The sequence below is a fragment of the Osmia lignaria genome, chromosome 8 (assembly GCF_051020975.1).
Source record: "Osmia lignaria lignaria isolate PbOS001 chromosome 8, iyOsmLign1, whole genome shotgun sequence".
Lineage (NCBI taxonomy): Eukaryota > Metazoa > Arthropoda > Insecta > Hymenoptera > Megachilidae > Osmia > Osmia lignaria.
The window spans coordinates 11039168-11065078 of record NC_135039.1 but is presented as its reverse complement, the minus strand read 5'-3'; the positions used below and the strand labels follow the sequence as shown (position 1 = coordinate 11065078).

Genomic DNA, 25911 nt, shown 5'->3' with positions numbered 1-25911 from the left:
TTTAAAGAATCGAAATTTACATTTTACTTGAACCCTTGAAACGGGTTATTACAGTCGCTGATGGATGGTCCCTTTTATCCTGAATTGATTGCATTGTATTTTAACGAAACTGAGTGATACGGAATAAACGTAGATTGTGAAAAGTGATCAAGCTGAAACATAGTTTTTGAACTTTTCAAATTTTTCCATTTTATTGGAAAAGTGAACGGTATCAAAAAAATGGAATACTCCATTATTGTAACAGCAGTGAAATTTAATAACAAATAGTGAAGTACCATTTTCATCTTCTTTTTTTTTCAGGAATTAGAATTAGTCTTCTGTCAAGAAGTATTCCCAACGGTGAAAGATTTCCATCAAAGGAAAATATGATACGCAAACATTGGGATATTATCGCGTGAACTGATCGATGGTACGTAACTGGCAGAACTTCCTTTGCTAATAAGCGTCTCTAATGAAAATGGACTGAAGCACACTGATGTTTTTCCAGGGAAGGGTGCTGATAAAGAGAGGAAAAAGGAACGCGTACAGGAGAGGATTCCATCCATCAGAGGAAACTTCCCAGAAGAAATAAAAATAGAAACCGAACAAAACTTCTTGGCTCCTTTACTCCCTGTTCGCTTCTTTCTTCTGGCTGTCTCCAAAACTGTTGTTGATCTTGAAAAGTGTCAGATGTTTACTGAAATGAAAACTTCTTGCTGACAAGAATTTCTGATATAATGACACACCAGGATCTTCAATTACAAGAAAGAAAATTCACAGAATTAATAAGTTATACTATCGTTTACAGTGTATCAGTCAACACGTTGATGAAGAAAGAATCCTCAGCAGAGCAGCAGCTCCATCAGAAGGAAGAAAAAGCAGGAACAGGATTTTCGATGTCGAGTGGCAAAGATGAGTTGCTGCAAAGAGGGTGTTCGAGGGTCATCCAAAGATCCCAATTTGTCCTTCGTCGCTTGCGCATTTCACCGCAGAAAGAGCAAGCTGGAGGGAAAAAACACGATGCGAGACATTTGGAGAGATAGCGACGATACTCGACCTCTGACCTTTCATCCGCGACAAACGATTCGTTAGAAATGGCCGTTTATTTTAAGGGGAGGGGAATTTTGAAACCAGGGCCGGCCCTGGGTCTAGGCAGACGAGGCGGTCGCCTAGGGCCCCCCAAGGTCCAGGGCGCCCTAAGATCTAGGGTCCCCAAAGGTCCAGGGCCCCCCAAGGTCCAGGGTCCCCCAAAGGCATTTATAATTATGGCAGAATGGAGTCTTCGATAACTTTAGAATTTTAACTCTAGACAGGGCCGGCACTGGGCCTAGGCAGACTAGGCAGCCACCTAGGGCCCCCCAAGGTCCAGGGTTCCCCTAGGTCCAGGCTCCCCCCCAAGGGGATTTCTAATTATGGCAGAATGGGATCTTCGTTAACTCTAGAATTTTAACTCTAGACAGGGTCGGCCCTGGGCCTAGCAGACTAGGCAGCCACCGAGGGCCCACCAAGGTCCAGGGTACCCCTAGGTCCAGGGCCCCCCTAAGGGGATTTCTAATTATGGCAGAATGGGGCCTTGGTTAACTCTAGAATTTTAACTCTAGACAGGGCCGGCCCTGGGCCTAGGCAGACTGCCTAGCCACCGAGGGCCCACCAAGGTCCAGGGTGCCCCTAGGTCCAGGGCCCCCCCCTCAAGGGGATTTCTAATTATGGCAGAATGGGGTCTTCGTTAACTCTAGACAGGGCCGACCCTGGGCCTAGACAGACTCGGCGGCCACCTAAGGCCCCCCACGGTCCAGGGCCGATCAAGGTCCAGGGTCCCCCAAGGGGATTTCTAATTATGGCAGAATGGGGTCTTCGTTAACTCTAAAATTTTAACTCTAGACAGGGTCGGCCCTGGGCCTAGGCAGACTAGGCAGCCACCGAGGGCCCACCAAGGTCCAGGGTACCACTAGGTCCAGGGCCCCCCCAAGGGGATTTCTAATTATGGCAGAATGGGGTCTTCGTTAACTCTAGACAGGGCCGGCCCTGCGCCTAGGCAGACTAGGCAGCCACCTAGGGCCCACCAAGGTCCAGGGTACCCCTAGGTCCAGGGCCCCCCCAAGGGGATTTCTAATTATGGCAGAATAGGGTCTTCGTTAACTCGAGACAGGGCCGGCCCTGGGCCTAGACAGACTAGGCAGCCACCTAGGGTCCGCCAAGGTCCAGGGTACCCCTAGGTCCAGGGCCCCCCCAAGGGGATTTCTAATTATGGCAGAATGGGGTCTTCGTTAACTCTAAACAGGGCCGGCCCTGGGCCTAGACAGACTAGGCGGCCACCTAGTGCCCCCCAAGGCCCAGGGCCCCCATAAGACAATTTTGCGTCTAATGGAATATTAATTAGTTAAATTTTATTTGAGCTACTTTGTTTTATGTCATGTATGCGAAGTGACCCTATTTTGAAGTTCGCCTCGGACTCCCGAAATCTCAGGGCCGGCCCTGTTTAAAACCTCTCTGTCGATTCTCCATCCAGTATTTAAATGGACGAAGAAAATGGAAGATCGATTTTGAAGGTAGTAATTAGAGAATGCGAGCGATCGGTATCGAGACCCATTTTGCAGCTGACCATCAATTGCTTCCACACAATCAAGCAATCAGAACCGCGTGCATCGTTGACACACGATTATATAATAAAAGATGACGGGGACTGAGACACCATACGATTCCCATTACCTTGTCAAGAATCAATGAAAAAATTGTAGGAAATTGGTGTAATTATTGCAATCGAGTGAAATGATGTAAAAACGAGAGGTAGCTTCACTGGCACACTCCGATTATACATACGTGTGCGGATACGAAATCACAATGCAATCCAGCGATCGATAATGGTTGCGATGCAGGAGAAACCTTACGTTCTATGCACGAGCTCTGCTTTTGAAGCTAATCGAACAATATTGCGGGCTGCTATTCAATTTCAGAACCAGTGAAATCAGTTGAAAAAGAATTGTAAAAAAAGGAACGACAGGTACTAGGAATTTCAAAATTGACCCTTCTTTCAAAACTATAAATTTTTAAATAATTCTCGTAATATTATATTGCTATGCAAATTAATTTTTCTTTCTGTTTAATTTTTTCAGGACAAAGTAGCAGACCTCCAATAATGGTGCTCAGGTCCATAGTACTTTAACCAGTAATAATAATAATTAAGTAAGTACACTAAATAATTATTTTTATTTAAATAATCTTATTTATAAAAGGTGTCTTTTCCAGCAATGAAAACCCCCAATAGACTAAAAAAGAAAGGAAAAAAAGGGACACTACTCCACTCCAATAGGTGCCGCGTGTTTATTTATTCTCTTTTACGTAACGAATGCCAATTAAAATCGTTAACGTGCTCGCCGTTCGAGTGACAATTAGTGCAGGTACCCGCATATGGTCGAGGAGGATGCGTCTGATTAAAGATGGCCTGTTCTACTTGACCGAGACAAACTATAAGGTATTCCCCCTTTCTAACTTTGTGCGGATCAAGTATTTGATCACAAAACAGTATTTTTTTTAAATTAGAGTTTAGAGTTGCATCAACGTCAAAGGTTATTACAGTAATATAAGAAAAGCACCTTTATTTTTAACAGAATTTCCAATTTTAATTTAGAATATTTTTTTCAAACTCTGGTTCTATTTTATTTTTCAAGGTATTTGAAAACGGAAAAAACCAGGTCAAGGTTTTAACAGCTTACACTGGTGGAATTAATTCTGGACACTTATTTCATACTTTTGCAGAAAATGTATATTCTGCTATGCTAAATTGATACCGTAATATTTTTATTGCAATCTATAATGTTTATACTTAATATTTTCACACGATTTGGTTTGTAAATGTTTGAAAATTTTAATTTAAAAAAATCTAAACCGTGCTGTTATTTTTGTTTTCGCGCCTGGCAACACGAAACGTCGCATGATGTGAAATAGCCAATCACAGGATGAAATTAATTTTTTTCTACCTCCTTTGATGTGTTGAAATTGTAATTTTTATTGTATATTAAAAGTATGGCTGTAAATGCTCTTTTTATTGATTTTCTTATATAAGCGATGCCCTAAAATTAGAAAACAATGATTAGAATAGAAAATATTAAATAATTTGAATAAGTGCGATATTTAAATTAAAATTTAAAAATGTCCAGAATTAATTCCACTGGTGTATACTGATCATCATCATAGGGTTCATTTCCAAAAGAAACTACTGATAAATAATTGAATACGACTCTGGATGATCTTCAGGAACAAAGTACAAGCGAGGTACTTTTCTCGCAGAGAATTGTGGCATTATACTAAGCTCTGTGAACCTGCAGGAAAAATATGTACTAGTACGTGCACCCGTGTCGTGTAGAATCTTCTTTTCCACTCGATAAGAAGTATTTCCTGTTCCCAGCTTAAAACCAGTCGAGTCTGCAACCTGCTGGTCCCATGGAAAACGTGCTTTATCTTTTATTCAAAGGACACGGAAAAGAGTTTTGACCCACCGATCCAGTGATACATTCGTTAACACTTACACCTTTGTGTTAATAATCAAAAAGTTGATGGTTATTTTATTATGTGGAGGGATCAAGACACTCCGAGCGTTCTTTTTAACACGAACATGACATGAGTGTAAAAATATACAAAGAATGAGGATCTGGAGTAAGCTTGAAATACCCTGGCAGGAGGATAATGAATTTTTGATGTCAATATGGAAATGGGTACTGAATTAACGCAAGGATTGATTTATTAAAATTTAGAGCCCTTTATTTCTAATTATTAGGGCCGACCCTGGGCAGACTAGGCGGGTGCCTAGGGCCCTCCAAGGTCCAGGGTCCCCCAAGGTCCAGGGCCCCCCAAGGTCCAGGGTCCTCTAAAGGGATTTCTAATTATGGCAGAATGGGGTATTCGTTAACTCTAGAATTTTGACTCTAGACAGGGCCGGCCCTGGGCCTAGGCAGACTGGGCGGCCGTCTAGGGTTCCCCAAGGTCCAGGAGCCCCCAAGGTACAGAGGCCCCCAAGATCCAGGGTCCCCCAAGATCCAGGGTCCCCTAAAGGGATTTCTAATTATGGCAGAATGGGGTCTTCATTAAGTCTAGAATTTTGACTCTAGACAGGGCCGACCCTGGGTCTAGGCAGACTAGGCGGCCGTCTAGGGCCCCCCAAGGTCCAGGAGCCCCCAAGGTACAGAGGCCCCCAAGGTACAGAGGCCCCCAAGGTACAGAGGCCCCCAAGATCCAGGGTCCCCCAAAGGGATTTCTAATTATGGCAGAATGGGGTCTTCGTTAACACTAGAATTTTGACTCTAGACAGGGCCGACCCTGGGTCTAGGCAGACTAGGCGGCCGTCTAGGGCCCCCCAAGGCCCAGGAGCCCCCAAGGTACAGAGGCCCCCAAGGTACAGAGGCCCCCAAGATCCAGGGTCCCCCAAAGGGATTTCTAATTATGGCAGAATGGGGTCTTCGTTAACTCTAGAATTTTGACTCTAGACAGGGCCGGCCCTGGGCCCCCCAAGGTCAAGAGGCCGCCGAAGGTCTAGGGGCCCCCAAAAACCATGGCCCCCATAAGACGATTCTGCATCTAAGAATGCAAGAAGAGTAATGTTTACTGGAATATTAATTAGTTATACAAGCTTTAATATTAATTTTATAAATTTTATTTGAGCTACTTCTTTTTATGTCATATATGTGAAGGGGCGCTTTTTCGAAGGTCGCCTCGGACCCCTGAAATCTCAAGTCCAGCCCTGACTCTAGACACTTAGTTTAAAGTGTTATTCGAATGACTATGAACGATGGTGTTTAAATAGATCTCGGTCACTGTCTTTCGCAATTCAGGGTCGAAATGTAAAGGAACAGGTGCGCGTGACAGGATTGAAAATCTGATCCTTTAGAACATGCTGAACATGTGGAAAAAAAAGAGTACGTGTGCTCGTCGACTCTATTTTCAGAAACGTTTTGCGATCAAAGAGTTGAACGAGGGAGAAGTTATTCTTTTCGCCATACCGTTCATGTGTGTCCTGTTTCCAGATTCTTTGGGGATCAGCTATGAGTACGGGTCTTTGAGGAAGCTGCTTCTCCGAGGATGAGTAATACTTGTCCCGAGTACTGGTTTATTTTCCGTTTATCGTAAGGAAATGTTGCTGAATAAGACTCCGGTTGCGTGCTGGGCAAGCATTCGCAAGCACGATTTTATTGGCAAAATGAAAGTTTCTTTTGGAGAAAGGTATTACCCTCAACGAGGAACGAAAAACCGTAGTAATACGTTTAGTTGTCTGCAGAGTATGTATAATCAGTTATTATATATTGCATATATTAGTAGGGAATAGTAAGTTTCATTACTCATGATTGAATATATTTTAGTAGGTCCGTACGTCGCCGACCTTCCGGACGGATTCTTGGTACCCATAGGGGAACATGGAGGAACGAGTCGACAGAGGAACAAATTTCTTACATCACTCACAAGGGAATGGTCAAAAGTGGATGGTAGAGTTGCTCGTCCAGACTATGTTTATTCGAATGGGCATGAAACGAGTTTATAGTGCAATTTTTGAGTGCCATTGGCAATGGGTTCAAAAGTTATGGGACTTTGAAATGTTCATATTTTTAAGTGTTAATGATCACAGAAATGCAAATTACATCACACATGCAATTTTCCCTGAAGCTCATCTTAATTGTTAGTAAACATCATCTAATCATCTCAAATCCATGCCTTTGTCACTTACACTTAATTTTCACTTCATATTTCTAATCATTTGTACCTGAAAATATGAAACTTTCAAAGTCCCATAACTTTTGAACCCATTGCCAATGGCAGCCAAAAATGGCACTATAAAACTCCTCGTTTCATGCACTTTGACCATTCCCTTGTCAGATGTGGCAGTGCCAACCCAGTGTAAAACTATGTCCCGAGTAACCCAACATCCGTCATTAAGGAGATGAAGGGGAACCCGTCGATCATTTTCCAATAATAGAGCGAGGTGCCTAACGGTGCGCTAATGCGAGTTGTTATAATCGTAGACAGCTGTCATTGCCTGCCAATTGCAGTGAAAAACGAGCTCGCTTCAATTTCATGTTGCTTCTACTGCTAATTGAAATACTGATAGCAATAGTGTTACAAAACATACTTCTATGTATCAAGTAACTGAAACGAGTTAAGTATCGCGTAACGGATAGAATTTCTTCAACATTGTAACGCATAGACCGAACAAGGGCAAATTAACGAGCAGTAGCTCTAATCAATGATAAAACTCGAGCATTCTTACCTCGCACGATGCCCGATCTTGACACGATTCTTTCATTCTCGCGTTTCCTTGCGCGTCCCTCTTCAAGCTCCTCTCACGTCGAGCTCACCAGCATTATCATGTTCTCTGATCAATCTTTCAGGAGGATCCAGGCGCTCTTTCATGCCTGTTATCAGCCACATTACTGATCCCTCGATCACTGGAATGCACACCTTCAGCCGACTCTCTTGGAGAACTTTTCAACAGAGTTCCATCAACTTTTATAGCTGACTGATGAACCGTACGATGGACAGCTCTAGGTGATTAGAGAACAGATGCTCATCTTTTATGTTGGCTACAGAGCACATGCTGTGGGGAGGTGTGGGAATGGTTGTTGAAGAAGTTTGTATTATCACTGACCATATTGGAATCGATGAGGATTCAATTCATTAAGTTCCCACTTAATGTTGCAGACAATATTTATGCTGTTGTTATTCATATGGAGGACCTGTAGCATTCAATTATGGACAACATTGCTATCATAAATCACATGGTGGGGACCATCATAAATCAGGCTGGACACTGTTTGCTTCCTTGGAACTCGATTGAATATAAACATGGTAATTACAAATCACGTTGAAATCCAATAATAGCCAATTATATCGTTTCAGTTTAATTTGATATTTCACTGTTTCTGTATTGGAGTCCAATTATGTTCAATTAAATTGTGAATATTTAAGTACAAATTTACACCATCATAAATCACATGGAAGTTAAATATTGCTAGATCCTAATCACTTCATTTACCACAAATTATGAGTTCTAAGAAACAAAAATCATACTACAGTTCAATTACACTGAATTTGAAGCACTGTTTATCCAGTAATGTTCAGGCTCGATTATTCTCGTTATAGCAAAGAGAAGGTTGCAATTTCGGGTAATGTTTATCCCATTCGAAGGGTATATTGTATCCCATAGGCGCACAATTGCGAACAGTGTGGAGGAGACACGCGAAAATCAAGATTCCGTGGACGAAAGCGAATCATCGTCCGGCACGCATAGCTGGAACAAAGGGTCCAATTGCACGACGAGCATGGTAGTCTCGCAATTAGGGATAAACGAGCAACGACGAGCCACGTCTTCCATTTATCACGACTATTCGAGCCGCTGTTCCCTCTGATTCAGTGAATCGTGCCTCGACCCACCGGTGACCATCGGCTTCCTCTTCCACTTCCTGTCCCTCTGCAATTCTTCAGGGACTCCTCCAACTTTTGCAAAATAAGAATCTCTCTATTAACGGTCTAATTAAACAGGTATATTAATTTAATTATCCCTTTTCACAATATCACTGGAAGAATTCTGCTGATGCTGTCCTTTCAATTTTTCAGTCTTCCAGCCGATGAAGAATTCCCCAGGACAAGTTTGTCATCAATTAATAGTAATCGCGGCCAGAAGAATAGAGACCCGGTCCCGGGGAGGAGGAACGCGACGCTTCTCGAACGAGTGCCGCGCGCAGACTGAAGCCGCGATTCCCGACGCGTTTCCGCACGACTTCCAACACGCGTCCTATGCGCAGGGCTTGACGTCCGTCCCACACCCGGACCGCCGACTCGAGTACAACCCCTCCGTCGAGGAGGATCAGCTTTTTAACCCGTTTGTCTTGAAGCTGTCGCGAGATTGACGGGGGGGTACGCTCGACCGAGCGGAAGGCAACGTTTTGTAGAGGGGTTTTGGCGTTGCTCTGGGGACGGTCTAAGTTAAGTAACCAGCCTAACTTCGTGGTAACCGACGGTGGTCCATTAGAGGTTTATTTTTATGGAGCGTCTTTCAAAAGGGATAGAAGCTTCCCGCTGGTTTATAATGAACTATGATACGGAATAATAATTTGTAGACAATGCATCAAACTTTTTATTCTTTTCATTTCATACTGCCTCGCTGACGTTCTGACGTACTGTTTTGTTTAGGAAGTATAAAAAGAACTCTCCTCGAGGAACGGAATTCGGTATTGGAATTCCAGAGCGAAGGGTGAAGGCTCGAGGAGATAATTGAAGTTTGCAGAAGAAAATGAAGTGGACGATGAAAAATTGAGTTTGGAAATGAAATTAGCGTGCAGCTGAGAAATGGAGGAAGGTATAAAAGTTTCAATGTATATAATAATAAGAACAGTATTTTTTATTAAATTTAAGAAAATGGGGTACCCCTCGATGAAGCTGATTTTTTTACCATAGACAGTCATTGACCTGGCGATTCCACTTCGCCCCCCCAGGGGTCAAAAACTGAAATGGTCCAAAAAGTGGTTTTTTGCACCGATCTCAGTGAATACGTCATCCCCCCTCCGAATTAAAAATAAAAAAACTAACCTAACCTAACCACTTTTTGGACCATTTCAGTTTTTGACCTATCCCTTAACTCCCCCCTTACGCCCCCAGGGGTCAAAAACTGAAATGGTCCAAAAAGTGGTTTTTTGCACCGATCTCAGTGAATACGTCATCCCCCCTCCGAATTAAAAATAAAAAAACTAACCTAACCTAACCACTTTTTGGACCATTTCAGTTTTTGACCTATCCCTTAACTCCCCCCTTACGCCCCCAGGGGTCAAAAACTGAAATGGTCCAAAAAGTGGTTTTTTGCACCGATCTCAGTGAATACATCATCTCCCCTCCGAATTAAAAATAAAAAAACTAACCTAACCTAACCACTTTTTGGACCATTTCAGTTTTTGACCTATCCCTTAACTCTCCCCTTACGCCCCCCAGGGGTCAAAAACTAAAATGGTCCAAAAAGTGTTTTTTTGCACCGATCTCAGTGAGTACATCACCCCCCCCCGAATTAAAAAAACTAACCTAACCTAACTACTTTCTAGACCATTTTAGCTTTTGACCCCTGGGGGCGGAGGGGGGGAGTTAAGGAATAGGATGACCTCCATTGGAATCAAGGGCAATCTGTGGTAAAAAAATCAGTTCGATCGGGGGGTACCCCCCATAATTTCAAAACCATTAAGAAAGACATATTTATAATTACAAAATGAAAGAGGGTGAAATAATTGGCTACTGTTGTTTTCAGAGTATAAATGAATATATCTTCGTTGGGAAAATAAAAGATTCTTTATCATCGGAAATATCAACAAAAGGCAGAAGAGATAAGCGAAATATCGTGTGAAAAGGACTGTGAATACAGGTCCCTTGAGACTGTTTAGTTTGCCATCTGACCATAAGTCGCTTCTAAATATAATGTCTGGGTTAAAGAAGTCTGCTGCTTTAGCTGATCGTATTAACCCAGTTCTTATCGATCCCCCCCCCTCGCGCTCAGCCCACCGCAGGGTTTCGTCTCTTCCATACAATGTACTATACCCGTCCGGACTGCATTTGTGGTTGATTTTCTTTCCCCTTTGCCGTACGAGCGGTTGAATCGAATGAACGTTCCATTTCTGATTCCTACGCTTCAATTTCCTACACTCTCTCGGAACTTCCACTTTGAAGTCTCGCCTAAACGTAGGCGACTTTTATCGACCCTTCTTCCATGCATCTGTAAAGTTTCCTTCTGGTTCACCTTTGCTTCCTAAAGAAGTTCATTAACTTCTTGGGGGACACTTTAGAAAGCAATTTCAGGTACCTTTTCACCCTCGGCTATTGATTATTGATAGATGGAAATATTGTTAAATGAATCTTCAGAGAATTTCAACTCATTTTGAAAAGGACAAGTATAGAATAGAAAGGGTATAGCAGGATAAGTGATGGTCAAAAGTGCCCTTGAAGACATTTTTATTGAGCTATGCACCATTTAATAGCTTATAAGAAAATACTGTTATACGCCAAGTTTCAACCCTGTATCTCAACCAAGAGGGTAGTTGTAGGATAAAATCGAAAAAACGGTATTTGTCATATTTTCCCTATTTAGTGGTTTTCAACAAATTTGAAAAAATTCACAATCACAAAGAAACATGTCTAGAATATTCTAGAATTTTTTCAGATTTTTTGAATATCACTAGATAGGGAAAATATGGCAAAAACCGTTTTTTCAATTTTACCCTATAACTACCCTCCTGATTGAGACATAGGGTTGAAACTTGGTGTATAATGGTTTTTTTTCATAACCTATTAAATGGTGCATAGTTCAATAAAATCAGTTTCAAGAGCACTTTTAACCATCTTATCCTGCTATACCCTTTGTATGGTGCATGTGAAAGCTGCTCATCATTGAGATAGTTTCATTGGGACTGGGACATCAGGAAGCAGGCATTTTCCTTTCTCACCTGGCTGTGCTTCGAAAGTTCGAGAAGCTTCCTAATTGGTAAAGTTAGCGAGTTTACAATTGGCATTATCTTGCATTCCTTTGATCTCCGGAGAATACTGTTTCAACTTCTCCTAGTAATTTTACATTCGATTCTGCATGGAAATTTAAAGACAAGTTCGTAGCCTTATTAAAGTCTTATCATTAGATTGAAATTAATGCAAAGTAGAAAATTGTATTTCTACTTTAAATTGCATTTTAGAAACTAAGTTTATTGAATACAACGATAGCAGTAAAAGTTATATCTGTTCGATAAAAATTCAGCAGACTGTCGCTCTTTTTGAACGCAATGGTTTTTCCCGCCTTCCAATTATGTGAAAAAAAAAGAAACTATATTACAAGGGACAGGAAGAAAATGCTATTCCGAACGTAAATTGACAATGTTCTTTCCCGTCTGCAATGAATTTCCGCGCAATTGAAATGACCAAAAATTGCCGTCAACCAGACCAATCAGAGTTCGATTGAAAATACACAGATACAAATTTTCAGCGGGTAATTGAATCTTTCTGTCGTCGCTGAAGCGTTCATCGATTTTCTGTTTTTGTATGCACAGTCGGTGAAGTAATTAGCAAAAAATGAGGTTGAAAAGAAACAAATTATCGTAGTTTCACATCTGCTACTGACATTCGTCAACCTGTAATTAATAATTCATAATTTTCCGAGTTAATTTCATGGAGAATGCAACGCTTCCTTGCTTTGTGTGCGCGCGATCTACTGTTGCATCCAATGCGCATGCGTGAAACTCAGTGCCGTTCTTTGCGTGAAGAAAAGAAATTTCTTTAAAGAATCTTATTTTTCAAATTATTAGATGAAAAAACGCTCTTACTTTTCTTATTTTTTTTTATTCATTTTATTTATATTAATTTTATATTTTTTCTCTAAGGTATCTTTTCTGAAAACTAAAACATATATGTACAATATCAATCATAGTGTCCGTTCGTCTAGTGAAAAAGCAAAAATCTAATTATTTAATAAAAGCGTTAAAATAATTAACGTAATCATCTGATAAAAGCTTTAGAATATTCAATAATTTATTTGAAATTACAAAATACACTAGACGAACGAACACTATGATTGATATTAATTAATTAATTCATTATCCATGTTTTTCTCTTTTACTTATTACATACTTCATTTCTTTATATTATTTTATATAAAATTTAAATAGTATAATTATTTATTTAGAAATATAAATATGCAGAAGCTTTTGGTACTTAATGGTATGCATATACAATGTTGTCTTGTATAAGAGTTTAATGTACAGATATTTAAAAGAATTTAATATTGAAATCCAAATACACTGACAATTTTCTTACAGGTTTGAAACATGGACCAGTTTATATTGGTGGAACATCGTGGTCCCTGAAGGAAAGGTACGGCACTGTACACTAGTCTACAGAGCCCGCATTGAAGGCAGTTCTCGTCTCACGATGGGACGAAGTCGTGGTTTTTCCAGCGTATTAGTGCGATTCGCGATTTTTGTGAAACACAATCGCGAATTTTCCAATGTTACACTGATGTGAATCCACGGCGAATGCGGCGTCCATAGGAAGAGGAGAACTTCTCGAAGGATAGAAGCGGTTTCACTGTGATACTGGGCGGTGTCAGGTTAGGTTTCGAGGGTAAGTCGCAATACCAACACACAGGGTTCGTTGACAACCCATTATCTCGATATCTTTCCATATTTCTCCCCCACTAACCCTACTGAATTTTTGCTATATGCGTCTTGACCTGTATTACTGTGATACATACCTACACTGTACTTGATGTAAATGATATTTAAACATGCATGAGCGTACGTTTCATTTTATATGAGGTATCTTTATGCATTAGTAGCATAGTTACCCTGTTGGTAAATTGGTTATTGGTTTTTCGATTTCGCATCGAATCGCTGATGAATACCCACACGAAATTTAGTTACTGCGCTGCAGAGTAATGGATCGTCATGGAAATTAGATACAAAGCTTGTAGATATGTACTAAAGCTTATTGGGCTCTTTTGTTGGTGCGGATATAACTGTTTACGTTAAAGATAATAGATGTATATCAGCGGCCAATGAAATGCAATTGAAACGTAACGTTATTTAGGGTGCTTTTATTGAAATAAAATATTTCAACCATTTTTTAATAATCCATATTCAATTAAAAGCCAGAGATATTTAAATTCATTAAAAATAAAAATAAATGTAGTTATTTGTTCAATAATTTAATTAAAAAATGTGCACGACTTTGTTTGCTTAATACTTTTTTAATTAAAACGTTATTTATGTTTTATATGGGAAATCAATGTTGACTATAAAAAAAATTTATACAGCAGTTTGCACGGTGGTTTCAAAGTTGTATAAATTCTGATAAAACTGGCAAAAAGTTTCCTACAAATTACGCGAAACTTCGCCGATCTTGGCAGTGGACGGGGATGCGCCGCAAAGTTATAATCCCTCAAACATAGTCGATGCCTGGAAAGTGTTTCGTCCTCGAGTTCCTCGACGCGAGGGTTTGCACTTCCGTGGCCCTAAAGTTTGTTAATTCCCCGACTGAAAGGATGCTCGTTTCACCGACTACGTTACAAATTTTCACCCTGTCACTAATGACCATATATTAATATATTATTATTTATATTCTCTTATAATTGTTACGCAGATCAAAGAATAAAAAAAAAAAAATCTGATATCGCCAATTAGATACACGCAGGGCCGGCCCTGAGCCTGGGCAGTCTAGGTGGCCGCCTAGGGGCCCCCCAATGTCCGGGGCTCTCCAAGGTCTAAGGCCCCCCAAGGTTCAGGGCCCCCCAATGTCCAGGGTCCCCCAAGGTTCAGGACCCCCAATGTCCAGGGTCCCCCAAGGTTCACGGCCCCCCAATGTCCAGGGCTCCCCAAGGTCTAAGGCCCCCCAATGTCCAGGGTCCCCCAAGGTTCAGGGCCCCCAATGCCCAGGGTCCCCCAAGGTTCAGGGTCCCCCAAGGTCCAAGGCCCCCCAATGTCCAGGGCTCTCCAAGGTCTAAGGCCCCCCAATGTCCGGGGTCCCCAAGGTTCAGGGCCCCCCAAGGTTCAAGGCCCCCCAATGTCCAGGGCTCTCCAAGGTCTAAGGTCCCCCAAGGTCGAGGGCCCCCCAACGTCCAAGGCCCCCATAAGACAATTTTGCGTTTAATATAAGCGTTAATGTTAATTTTATAAATTTTATTTGAGGTACTTTTTTTATGTCATATATGCGAAGGGGCCCTTTTTTGGAGCTCGCCTCAGACTCCCGAAATCTCAGGGCCGTCCCTGTTGCTGGGTATTAAATATTTTTCCAATAAACATAACCGTTCCATGGGGGAGCATGGATACAGTATCGTTGAAATGCTGTTCAGAGGTTATTCAACGATTTTCTTTTGTTGCGCAGCATTTCACGAGGTTACTGAAGCGATGAAAAATTCTTCCAGAAATGGGTTAAACTCCGGAAGAAAGCTCAGCCCTGGTGCTTTGCCTCGCGCTTTATCCTCTTGTCCCGGCTCGAGTTACGGTTTCTGTCTCTGGGCCACTTGTGACGAGTAAAGTTGCTAGTAATTAGATTCTTTTGTTCCCTTCTTTAACGCCGCTTTTTTTCCCTCTCTGTTTATAACGCTCACTTTAAACGAAGGAAAAAGAGTCAGAATATTATGAAACAATCAGGTATTGGAAACCTTTCAATCACTATTTTGAATCGTTTGAACACCTTGTATAAATTGATTGATTATTTGCAATTACCTTTTATTACAGGTGCGAGAAAACACGTAGGAAAAGATTCAGAAGATTTTCTTTTGAGGACTAGAAGCATGATTTCTTTTAAAGAAGAGGGGGCAAAGGGGCACCCTGGCCCCTCCCTAGTTAGGAAATGAATCAGAAGATAGAAGCACAGATTTCTTTTTAAGAAGAGCGGGTGAGGGGGCACCCTGGTTCCTGACTAGTTAGGAAAAGATTCAGAAGATTTTCTTTTGAGGACAGAAGCATTGATTTTTTTTAAAGAAGAGGAGTCGAAGGGGCACCCTGGTCCCTAGCTAGTTACGCTAATGGAGGCTTTGATCTTAAAATACAAAAATTCGTGCGACACCCTGTATATATAGTTCACGTATGCAGAGTATATAATAGCTACGAATTAATCGATCTTATGAAAGGCGATTGGTCTTGAACAGCTCTCGGAAGGTCGCGCTAAAAAGTCGGGAGCGAAAAAAGGAGCAATAGCTAACTCGCTCTGGTACTATTGATTCATAGCGAATGATAGTTAATCCAGTTTAGAGGCAATTTTGCTACAAAACTTTTATGTTTTTAATGGACAGAAGAGCTTTCATTGAAATTGTGTATAAATTCTGTGTCTTTCTTTTGTACCAGTGGATATAGATTTATCTATTGCCTCAAGTAAAACAACGTGTACAAATTGGTCTGTTATCATCAATATCGATATCGTTTCGCTCTGGTAAATGCGCACGTCATCGTTCCTTTCTGATATCCGCCCGTTAAACGATAAAAAGAATCCGTTTCCGTTCCCGATTTTCCACGTTATCTGATTTCCTTCGCCTCCAAGGGAAGCTCGAACTTCTGTGACCCAATATCAATAGTCTGTGACATAGTTTGTCATAACTGTAATGCGCTTCCTTTCTCGGTGAAGGAGTTAGAATATTAATTTGTCATTTTGCTATTTCAGTCTCTTCTTAATTTCTTATCTGACATTCATAAGGACTGTTATCATAATGATAAAGTGGGCAAAACTGCTACAAAATTTATTTAGCAAACTCGAAAGCTTTTTCATTAATTATTATTATTAATTAATTAAAATCCATTAAGTAGATGTTTCGCGTAGAACGAACTTCCTCTGTTTGGTTAATTCGGTTACGTTGAAGTCGTTACTTTATATTTGCAGTGAAATAGTTTCTGAATAACTGCAACCTTGACTCATGTCCATTCATTTTCCAAAGTTTTCATTACTTTTCCCCGGGAAAGAAGATTTGCTTGCTGTGTTAACAGGGCCGACCCTGAGATTTCGGTGTTCCGAGGGTCCCTTCACATATATGACATTAAAAAAGTAGCTCAAATAAAATTTATAAAATTAACATTAAAGCTTGTATAACTAATTTAGATTAATATTCAAGTAAACATTACTCTTCTTGCATTCTAAGACGCAAAATCGTCTTATGGGGACCCTGGACATGGGGGGACCCTGGACATTGGGAGACTCTGGACATTGGGGAACCCTGGACATTGGGGGGGGCCTGGACCTTGAGAGGCCCTAGGCGTCTCCCTAAGCCCGGGGCCGGCCCTGTCTAGAGTTAAAATTCTAGGGTTAACGAAGACCCCATTCTGCCATAATTAAAAATCCCCTTGGGGGACCCTGGATCTTGGAGGCCTCTGGACCTTGGAGAGCCCTGGACCTTGGGGGACCCTGGACATTAGGAGACCCTGGACATTGGGGGACCCTGGACATTGGGGGATCCTGGACATTGGGGGACCCTGGACATTGGGGGATCCTGGACATTGGGGGACCCTGGACCTTGGAGGACCCTGGACCTTGGGGGGCCCTGGACCTTGAGGAGCCCTAGGCGGCTGCCTAGTCTGCCTAGACCCAGGGCCGGCCCTGTCTAGAGTTAAAATTCTAGGGTTAACGAAGAACCCATTCTGCCATCCCCTTGGGGGACCCTGGATCTTGGAGGCCTCTGGACGTTGGAGAGCCCTGGACCTTGGGGGACCCTGGACTTTGAGAGGCCCTGACCTTGGGGGGGCCCTAGGCGGCCGCCTAGAATTAAAATTCTGGGGTTAACGAAGACCTTATTCTGCCATAATTAGAAATCTCTTTGGGGGACCCTGGGCCTTGGAGGGCCCTAGGTGACCGCCTAGGCCCAGGGCCAACCTGTGTATTAAATTCACCTTTGCCTTCGGATTAAATACTCGAGATTTAATATCCATCTCTGTTCTCCGTTTCTTTACCTCAAACATCTTCGAATGTACTTGTATTATCATATGTAAGCACGTAGTACTACGTTTCAGCCTTTCAAAATTCATTCATAAATCCATTATTCCTTTGAGAGCGAGCAATATATTTAATTTAATTCGAATAAAAATGTATTTCGTGCGTGCATAATGTCAGACTTCAAAATACTTTGACCTGAAAGGGTTGTTAATTAAGATTGATGAAGGTAGTAGCAGTTACTATTGCTCTTTTGCTCGGTTTTTGCAAAACCTGAAAATCAGAGATGAAACTTTATGCGCGAATAAAGCGGTGCAAAGCCAGATTACGGTTAAAAAAGAAATGTTAAATGCGGCTTAAATTCCAAAGCAAGCGTCGACCACAAAAGCAAAGAAAAATCACCGTTCATTTTTAACGCACCGTACACCGTGTTAAGCCGCGCATTACGCTCGAATTATTTTCCATTTATAATTTCTGTCGCGAGAAAAGACGTGAAATGGTGAGAATTAGATAATTACCGTGTTTGAAGGTGAACGAAATTTCTCGAGTTCCATGTATCGATAGTAGAGAGCCAGTTATCTAATCTGTCCAGGGCTAAAAGTGTACATACGTAGGTGAGTAAAAGTGTGCATGCAACCTGCTCGTTAATCGTACTTCTACAAGGACAAAAAGAGCGAGCAACATAAATGAAAAAAAAAAAAAAAGGCAAATCGATCCTTTCGAACAGAATCGCGTTTCGCGTGAGCTTTAAAGCTCGACCTCTATTGCTCTCTGTGATTGAGTGCCTATGCAGTTAGTGGCGGATTAAACGGCAAGCGAATTAAGCAGCCGCGTAGGGCCCCGGAATATCAAAAGGCCCCGGAACACCAAAAGGCTACGGAATATCAAAAGGCCCCGGAATACCAAAAGACCCCGGAATATCAAAAGGCCCCGGAATATCAAAGGGCCCCGGAACACCAAAAGGCCCTAGAATACCAAGGGGCCCCGGAATATCAAAGGGCCCCGGAACACCAAAAGGCCCTAGAATACAAGGGGCCCCGGAATATCAAAGGGCCCCGGAACACCAAAAGGCCCTAGAATACCAAGGGGCCCCGGAATACCAAAAGGCCCCGGAATACCAAAAGGCCCCGGAACACCAAAAGGCCCCGGAATATCAAAAGGCCCTGGAATACCAAAGGGCTCCGAAACACCAAAAGGCCCCGGAATACCAAAAGGCCCTGGAATACCAAAGGGCCCCGGAGTACCAAAGGGCTCCGGAATACCAAAAGACCCTGGAATACCAAAGGTCCCCGAAGCGGCCCTGAGATCTTATAATGTTCTTTCATTAGGGTTCATAGTTCATCAACAATAGTTTTTTCAGGCTTTGACGGTCTATATTTCAAAAACACGATTTTTCCGGGAGGTCGAAGGGGTCCTCCGGAGGTCGTACCTAGTATCAAATAATATTTTATTGTCCAAATATCATGAATTTCACCAAACACCAATATTATAATCAACATAATGATATACATATAACATAACATGAGTTTTCTTTAAATTTTTTTTCTAACTTAAATTTGAGAGCCCCAAAATTTATGCCGCTTGGGGTCCCCGCTTGACTTGATCCACCACTGTATCCAGTTCCACCTTTCTTGACCTCAACTTTTAAAGAATACTAACAATAATTTTTAACTTAGTACTTTGCATTGTCTTGAGGAGAATGTGAGACTCGTTAACGTAGTAATATGTTTCCTTTATTTTTATTGACCAGCAGGGTGCAACATAAGCTTTTCTTAATTAAGAATAAGAGTGAAGAACCAAATAAGGTCCTCATCTCCTTTTAATTAAGACAAGCCTATGGTGCACACGTAGTATTATACCGTTAAGTTTCTAATAAATGTTTCTGTCTTTTAAAGCAAGGAGAAAGGAAAAAGCACAAAACTGGCGTCGCTGACGGGTTGCGTCTCGACGATGGTCGACGACGAGGAACAGGAGGAGCTGAGGTGCACAGGTAGCGACGTCGAGATCGAGGAATACACCGACACCGAGGAATCGCCATATGTCACTTATCAGGCCACCGATAAGCTGTTCGATACGGACCGAGCTGGCTGGCAAAAGTTCAGCTTCATCGCCACCCTTCTAATCGTTGTCGTCTCCGTCACATTTTTGATTATCGCCTATCCTCTTTATCTGAACAGTATCAGCACCGTTTCAAATGCTTATACAGGTATTTTAAAACGGAATCGATGCAACATATTAATTGTAATTTTATTCCCTGGGATTCCTACTTTTTTACAGATTATATCAGTAGGATTACTGATACCGATTGTAAATGTTCAATACATGCTTTTGTTATTATGATTCAATAGAATATTTGCTGTTGTTTGTGATTGGTTTATGTTATTGACCAGAGTTCTATATCTCTGCTGTAATATAATTCATTCAATTATTGAATTTAACCCATTAACTGCGGGTACTTTTAGCACAGCCGATAGCTCTAATTTTTAATTTAAGTGATATTCTATTTTAGAAGATTTTCTTTTATTGTGTTTATAAGCCACAGCTGCTATTTGATATTAGCAAAAATTAACATGCTGTTTATATACCACCCCCGCCTCTGGCTATAATTTTAGTATATGATTTATAAACCATACCCACAGTTAAAGGGTTAATTTAATCATACTTAATTGAATTTTCTCAGGACTACTTTTTACTGCCCTGAGCTCCACCTGTCTCCTTGGAATCATATGGTTTATCATTGAGAGGGTATCACCACCGCCTGCGTTGATTCCAAACAGCATGAAAATCAAGATACCTCGTTGTGCCCTGGTGAAGATAAGCCTGATCTATGCTTTCTCTGGCATTGTCACCACCCTTGCTCTTGATCAAAACCGAGTCCTCTGCCACTTGCAAGACCCAATCAAAGGCATCACCTTGGTCTTCTCTCTGGTTTACTATTTCTTCTTCTGTCGCAAAAGTAAGCAGCTCCAAGTTCGCCATCGTTATTTAAAACAGTGACGATATAAAAGAGAATGTTTATTTCAGTGATGAGCCTGCAACGAATCTTCTCGAGCACCACCATAATAGTCGGCTTGTTCATAAGCGTTGATTACGGTCTTTGCGACGAGTTTCGATGCAGAGGAAGGGAAGTTTCACCACACGCCGCTTCTATAAGGGAGTCCTGGGGTGCAAGGGCTGTTTGGACGTTCGTCTATGTCGGCGCGCTCGCCGCTTTTGCCATGTTCTTCACGCTGCTCGAGGGTCATTACACCACAGAGGTGAGGGTTTAATTACTAGTTCAGAACGCTTTTGCTGGCAAGACTGCAGGGAAAGAAGGCGCCACTTGAAAATAATTTAGAGCTGAAACAAAATACCACAAGCATCGTAATTGCTCGCACTTTGTTTTTCTTTCAGCAACAAAATATGTGCCATGTAATGGCGAATCAACAGAATTCATTCCTGTACACGGTGTCGCGTTTGGTGTCGTCCAGAGACATTCGGAGACGCGGATCCGAGGAAGAAGGCGGTAGGTTGCTTCACGTGACGGATCCTGATCCCACCGTTAAACCCAAACACTTTCCAAAGCCTCCGATTCTTGAAACTCTCTTCTACATACACCTAATAGCATTTTTTGCTATTCTCACCATGAGCTGGGTGAATACTTTACCAGGAATAGGCAGGGTAAGTCTATAACTCGTTCACTTCTTACCACCTTTTTATTGAATTTATAGCACATCTTTTTATTTTCAGGGATATTCACCAGTGGAACTATACCGTACTGTTGAACACGGTTTAACTTGTCATTTTAAAAACACAGAATCCTGCTCAAACGTTTCTATTCACGGATGGACCTTCCTGATAGCGTACACAGTCTTCTCAATTTCTGTATTAAACTTTCTGTCCATGTGCGAAAGTGCTGTGTTCACCGTCGCCGCCGCTACCGTATCTCTTCCTCTATCCGGCATTTGGTGGAGCATTTATAAAATGGACATCAGTGTACACGGTGGTGAGTTATATAGGGTTGCATCTTAAAATTGATATAGAACGCAAATTATGTGATTTTTATATGGCTTCTTTATTTTAACATAAACTTTGCTGTATGACATTATATTTTCACACAAGTGGAATTCAATTTCATCAATAGCGACTGTGATTTTGTTTCTCAACTCGTCAATAGTCTTTTTCCATAAACCCCATAAAAAATCTAATGGTGTTAAATCACCCAATCTTGGTAGCAATTGGTGTCTCCTTGTGAAAAATTACTTTGGTTATACGTATCAAGGATTGTTAAATAATATTGTTTTTCATAATTAATGTCATCAAATAGACTTTGTACTAAAATAAAGTAACCATACAAAAGTCAAATACTTTGCGTTTTAGTTCAATTTTTGAAAATGTGACACTCAATTTGAATAACCCTATAAAACTGAAAATGAATATTCGAATGCCTCTAGAGATCAGTCTTAAGCATAGACTTTTGTAAATAAAATTAAACTGAAACAGGTTCTATCTCGTGGTCACCGGGGGTCACTGGAGAACTGATCTGCGCGCTTCTTGGACTTCCCGTTGTTCTTCTAGGCCTGGGATTACTCGTCAGATCACACTTCAGGGACACTCAACCCTCATACTTGACGATGCAACCGCCAGAGGTGCAATGCGAACATTCTCAGAGATGAACTTCCTCCCTCGAACCCTCTTCAACCTTCCCTGAAGAAATCTAACTTCCTCCGAAGAATTCGTTTAATTAATTAATCCCTGGAGCATAAAAATATCGTTTACTTTCAGAAGAGAACAAGTAAAACTTCTGTGTAAAAAGCGTTCAGAGATGATTTTAAAAACCAGACTGATAGATATCCTGATTAATTCTCGATCTCAGGATTTTTCACTTAAAGAATGACTAATGAAAACATTATCTGGAACACCGTCACAGCAATTCCTGTAGCAGATGTTACGGACATTTAGAACAGTCGTTTGGCTCCATTAAATTGATTGAACGAATTTTTTCAAAGTTTCTTCTCCGAACGCAGGAGGGAAAAACTTTCCTGTACAGTTGTGATAGGGGCGCAAGGGTTGGGGGAAAAGCGATAATATTGATTATCTCGTGGACACGAAACCCGAATAAAAAGAACGGAGAAGGAAGGAGAAAAGCGATCAATGTTTCCTATGTATTGCTAGCGTGAACATCCGTCTAGCCACACAACGTTATTGCCAATTTATATTTTATTTTGATAACGAAATATTTCATATTTTCGAGAGAACGTTCTAATTACACGTGTTATTACTTGTACAAGAAGGTATGCGTGTGTTTATGAATGCATGAGCGTAAAAAAGAGTTACAGAAAATATTTTATAAAGTCAACTGGTATGCACTGTTCGAACGATGGTTACATGATAAAATCAGTGTGCTCGAATTGATACGGTGTGAACATTTGGGTAACCATAAATAATAATTTACTTATCGTATACAAACTTCAGTCTCTGTGGTTTGCATTCACAGACTGATGAGGGATAACAGAGAAAGAGAAATTTCAATTTTAAACATTCCTAAGACGCTCATTTTATTCTATGAAATTTCCATTGTTTCCTGACTCTGTGATGTTTGATTCAAAGATGCATTTGCCAGAAGTGAAGGGATAAAGTGCCCTATGGCAGAATTTTCAGTATTATTAGACAAATCGAATGCGTACGTATGTGAAAGCACAACTTTTATGTCAGAAACTTAGCACATGTATTTAGATTACAGTAAAACCTCCATAAGTCGTCGCTCAAAGAACCGGGAAATTTTGACGATTTAAACGGAATGAAAACCATGTAAATTTAAAAATGACGAGGAAAGGAAAATGGCGACTTAGAGGTTTTACTGTAGTTGAAACGAATAGAAAGAAACTTGTTTCGGACGAGTCCCTCTTAGGACAGGATTTTTTAACTAGAACAGAGACAACAGTGATTTATACTCGTTCGAGTTTAGTTCTATTCGTAGACAATCCTATCGACGTACTTAATTTTAATTTCATATGTATTTATTGTAAGTTAAAAATTAGCTCATCTGTCAGCACTATACTGTCTGCACTCAAGTATTATAACAATAGGTGTTTCTAAAACAATAGTATCAAGCACAATTTTTATCATTGTAAGGTTAAGAAACTTATCCATGCATTCAAGTACTTTTATTATTTTCAACAAGGTATAGAGTGTTTCTAAAACAATTGTATCAAGCACAATTTTTATCATTGTAAGGTTAAGAAACTTATCCTTGCATTCAAGTACTTTTATTATTTTCAACAAGGTGTAGAGACTTCTCTGAGGCACTTTAATTAAAGTGTCTCAAGTACTTGTTCTTAGTCAAGTACTTTAGAAACACTTTTAAAGAACAAGCTGCGTGTACTTAATTATAACAAAGTCCTGTGACTCTTGTTTTTATCTGTACTTTAGGACACTGAGTTTTAGGAATAGTAGATGAATATTTGTTTTCCATTTCTGACTATTCCTGCTCCTCCTTCTCCCCGGACTTACGCAATGTCCCAAAGGAAAAAAAAAAGAAAACGATGAAAACTGCGTGAAATCAAAAAAGAGGAAAAAATTTGTTCGAAAGTGGCTGAGAAATGCAAATTCGTGCCAAATCATCGAGTCTTCTCTATTATGCGACTCGTTACGTAGGTGTTAAGCGTATTTGAACCCGTATTAAACTAGCGAGTACGAGTATCCGTGAACCGTAATTAAGTATCGTTGTTCCGCGTACGAAGTAGTTTGTTATTGGCAGCTGTCGCGAGATGCTAGAAACGTAAGAAAGATGAATATTTGTTGTTGGAAGAAAATACGTCAATCATATTCTATCGCAGAAGCTATATATACGTCCACGACTTTTTTACACCGGTAATAAGCGTTCCAACTATAGTTGTATCAAGATCTGAGGAAAAATGAACTTGAGTTGAAGATTTATCAATCGGTGAAAATGAACATTTTTTATGCGTCCGATACATGCGTGCAGTAGCCCGACTATTTCGGGTTCGGTCGGGTACAGTCGGGCCGATTCGGAAGTGCCCTCGCGGGCCGCGACGTGGAATGAAATTCATTTCAAATAAATTGGTTACAAGTATTATTTTTCCACATAAAAATTATGGAACATATTGAAGCTCTAATTATTAAAAATGGGAATAGTTAATTTTCAAATTTCAAGCTTTCTATTTACTATTTTACATTATTTGTACAATAGCAATATTATTTAAAATATTTTTCTATTGTTTTCTCTTAATTATTTAGATATGTGTAATTTGCAGCGCCGGTCACTGATGACCCCCATGGTATTCAAAGTGTTAAAAAAATTCTGAAACTATAATTTGTAATTAATAATTGTTTCGGGTGTTCATATATTATTTATTTATTGTTCGTTGAAATTATTATCAAGAATTTATTCGGTTCTTCATAAGGTCAAGTTCATTCTTCCTTCGAGTCTATTATAGCAGCTACAATAATAACGAAGAAACGAGAGAAACAATAACGAACGTACTACTACTATATTATTACACTATAGTCGCAGTATTTAATCGTATATATGTATACGTATATATACAATGCATATGTTGTTACGAGAGATTATTATACAAGGCGAGAAGAGAAGTTTCAATTTGTAGCTTTCTTATAACCGACCACAGTGGTAAATTGAGTTACTTCGAGGCGTTGTTATACGACGAAGAAAATGATTCTAATTAGGAATGTGCGGCCCGGCTAGTCGGGTCGGTTCGGGAAACATCGGGCGGGCTCGGACCGATGCATGCGTGCAGTCGGGGAGCCCGACTATTTCGGGCTCGGTCGGGTACAATCGGGCTGATTCGGACGAGCTCCCGCGGGCCGCGACATGGAATGAAATTCATTTCAAATAAATTTGTTCCAAGTATTATTTTTCCACCTAAAAATTATCTTATTCCAAAATTCCATATAAAACAGATTTTGCACATGCTTATTGCAAGTATTAACAACACGAGAGTTGAGTCGCGGCCCGCGGGAGCTCGTCCGGATCGGCCCGACTGTACCCGACCGAAGCCGAATCGGACGCTCGCCCAAGCCCGTAATACATATCGGGTACCCGCACATCCCTAATTCCAATGCTTTTAACACGTTGAACGCCATGGGTGTCACCAGTGACCCCTGAATAATTAAAAGAAAACAATAGAAAACCATGATTTCAAGTAATATTGCTATGGTACAAATAATGTGAAATTGCAAATCGAAAGCTTGAAATTTGAAAATTAATTATTACTATTCTTAGTAATTAGAATTTTAATACGTCCCACAAAAAATGCCCCATACCACTGTAACGTTCAACGTGTTAACAAAAAACAGTGAAGAAGCTCGTTACTCTTAAAAACAATAGAATCATTTTCGTTGTGGATTCGCACAATAACTCGTTGTTTTTATTGTACATCAACCAAATGTCGTCAACCCTTTCAGATCTTCTTCTGATTGTTCCATAAAATGTTGTTCAATTGTGCTTGTTGTTATTGCTAAAGGTTGCATAAAAATATCCAGAATGTATTCTTG

General features: G+C 40.7%; 2 protein-coding genes across 2 annotated transcripts in view; one reads left to right on the top strand and one right to left on the bottom strand.

Moving 5' to 3' along the window:
- The window catches only part of LOC117608931 (adenylate cyclase type 6), a 56986-nt gene extending 49303 nt beyond the window's left edge, over positions 1-7683 (bottom strand). Inside the window, exon 1 of the mRNA XM_076689406.1 lies at positions 7232-7683. The gene's annotated coding sequence lies outside the window, so the exon portion shown is untranslated. The remainder of the gene's footprint in view (positions 1-7231) is intronic.
- Positions 7684-12861: 5178 nt separating this feature from the next.
- LOC117608934 (uncharacterized) lies at positions 12862-23584 on the top strand. Its single transcript, XM_034334705.2, has 7 exons — positions 12862-13101; positions 19290-19600; positions 20075-20350; positions 20419-20651; positions 20788-21054; positions 21124-21379; positions 21877-23584. The coding sequence occupies exons 2-7, from the start codon at positions 19345-19347 to the stop codon at positions 22047-22049; spliced, it is 1461 nt and encodes a 486-aa protein (XP_034190596.2). The 5' UTR covers positions 12862-13101; positions 19290-19344; the 3' UTR covers positions 22050-23584.
- The last annotated feature ends 2327 nt before the right edge of the window (positions 23585-25911 follow it).

Bases quoted from the DNA above. Each gene is read 5' to 3' on its own strand.
- LOC117608934 (XM_034334705.2), top strand. From the start codon at position 19,345: ATGGTCGACGACGAGGAACAGGAGGAGCTGAGGTGCACAGGTAGCGAC. The intron at 19,601-20,074 runs GTATTTTAAAAC...GAATTTTCTCAG, and splicing joins CGTTTCAAATGCTTATACAG to GACTACTTTTTACTGCCCTG. The intron at 20,652-20,787 runs GTGAGGGTTTAA...TTTTTCTTTCAG, and splicing joins AGGGTCATTACACCACAGAG to CAACAAAATATGTGCCATGT.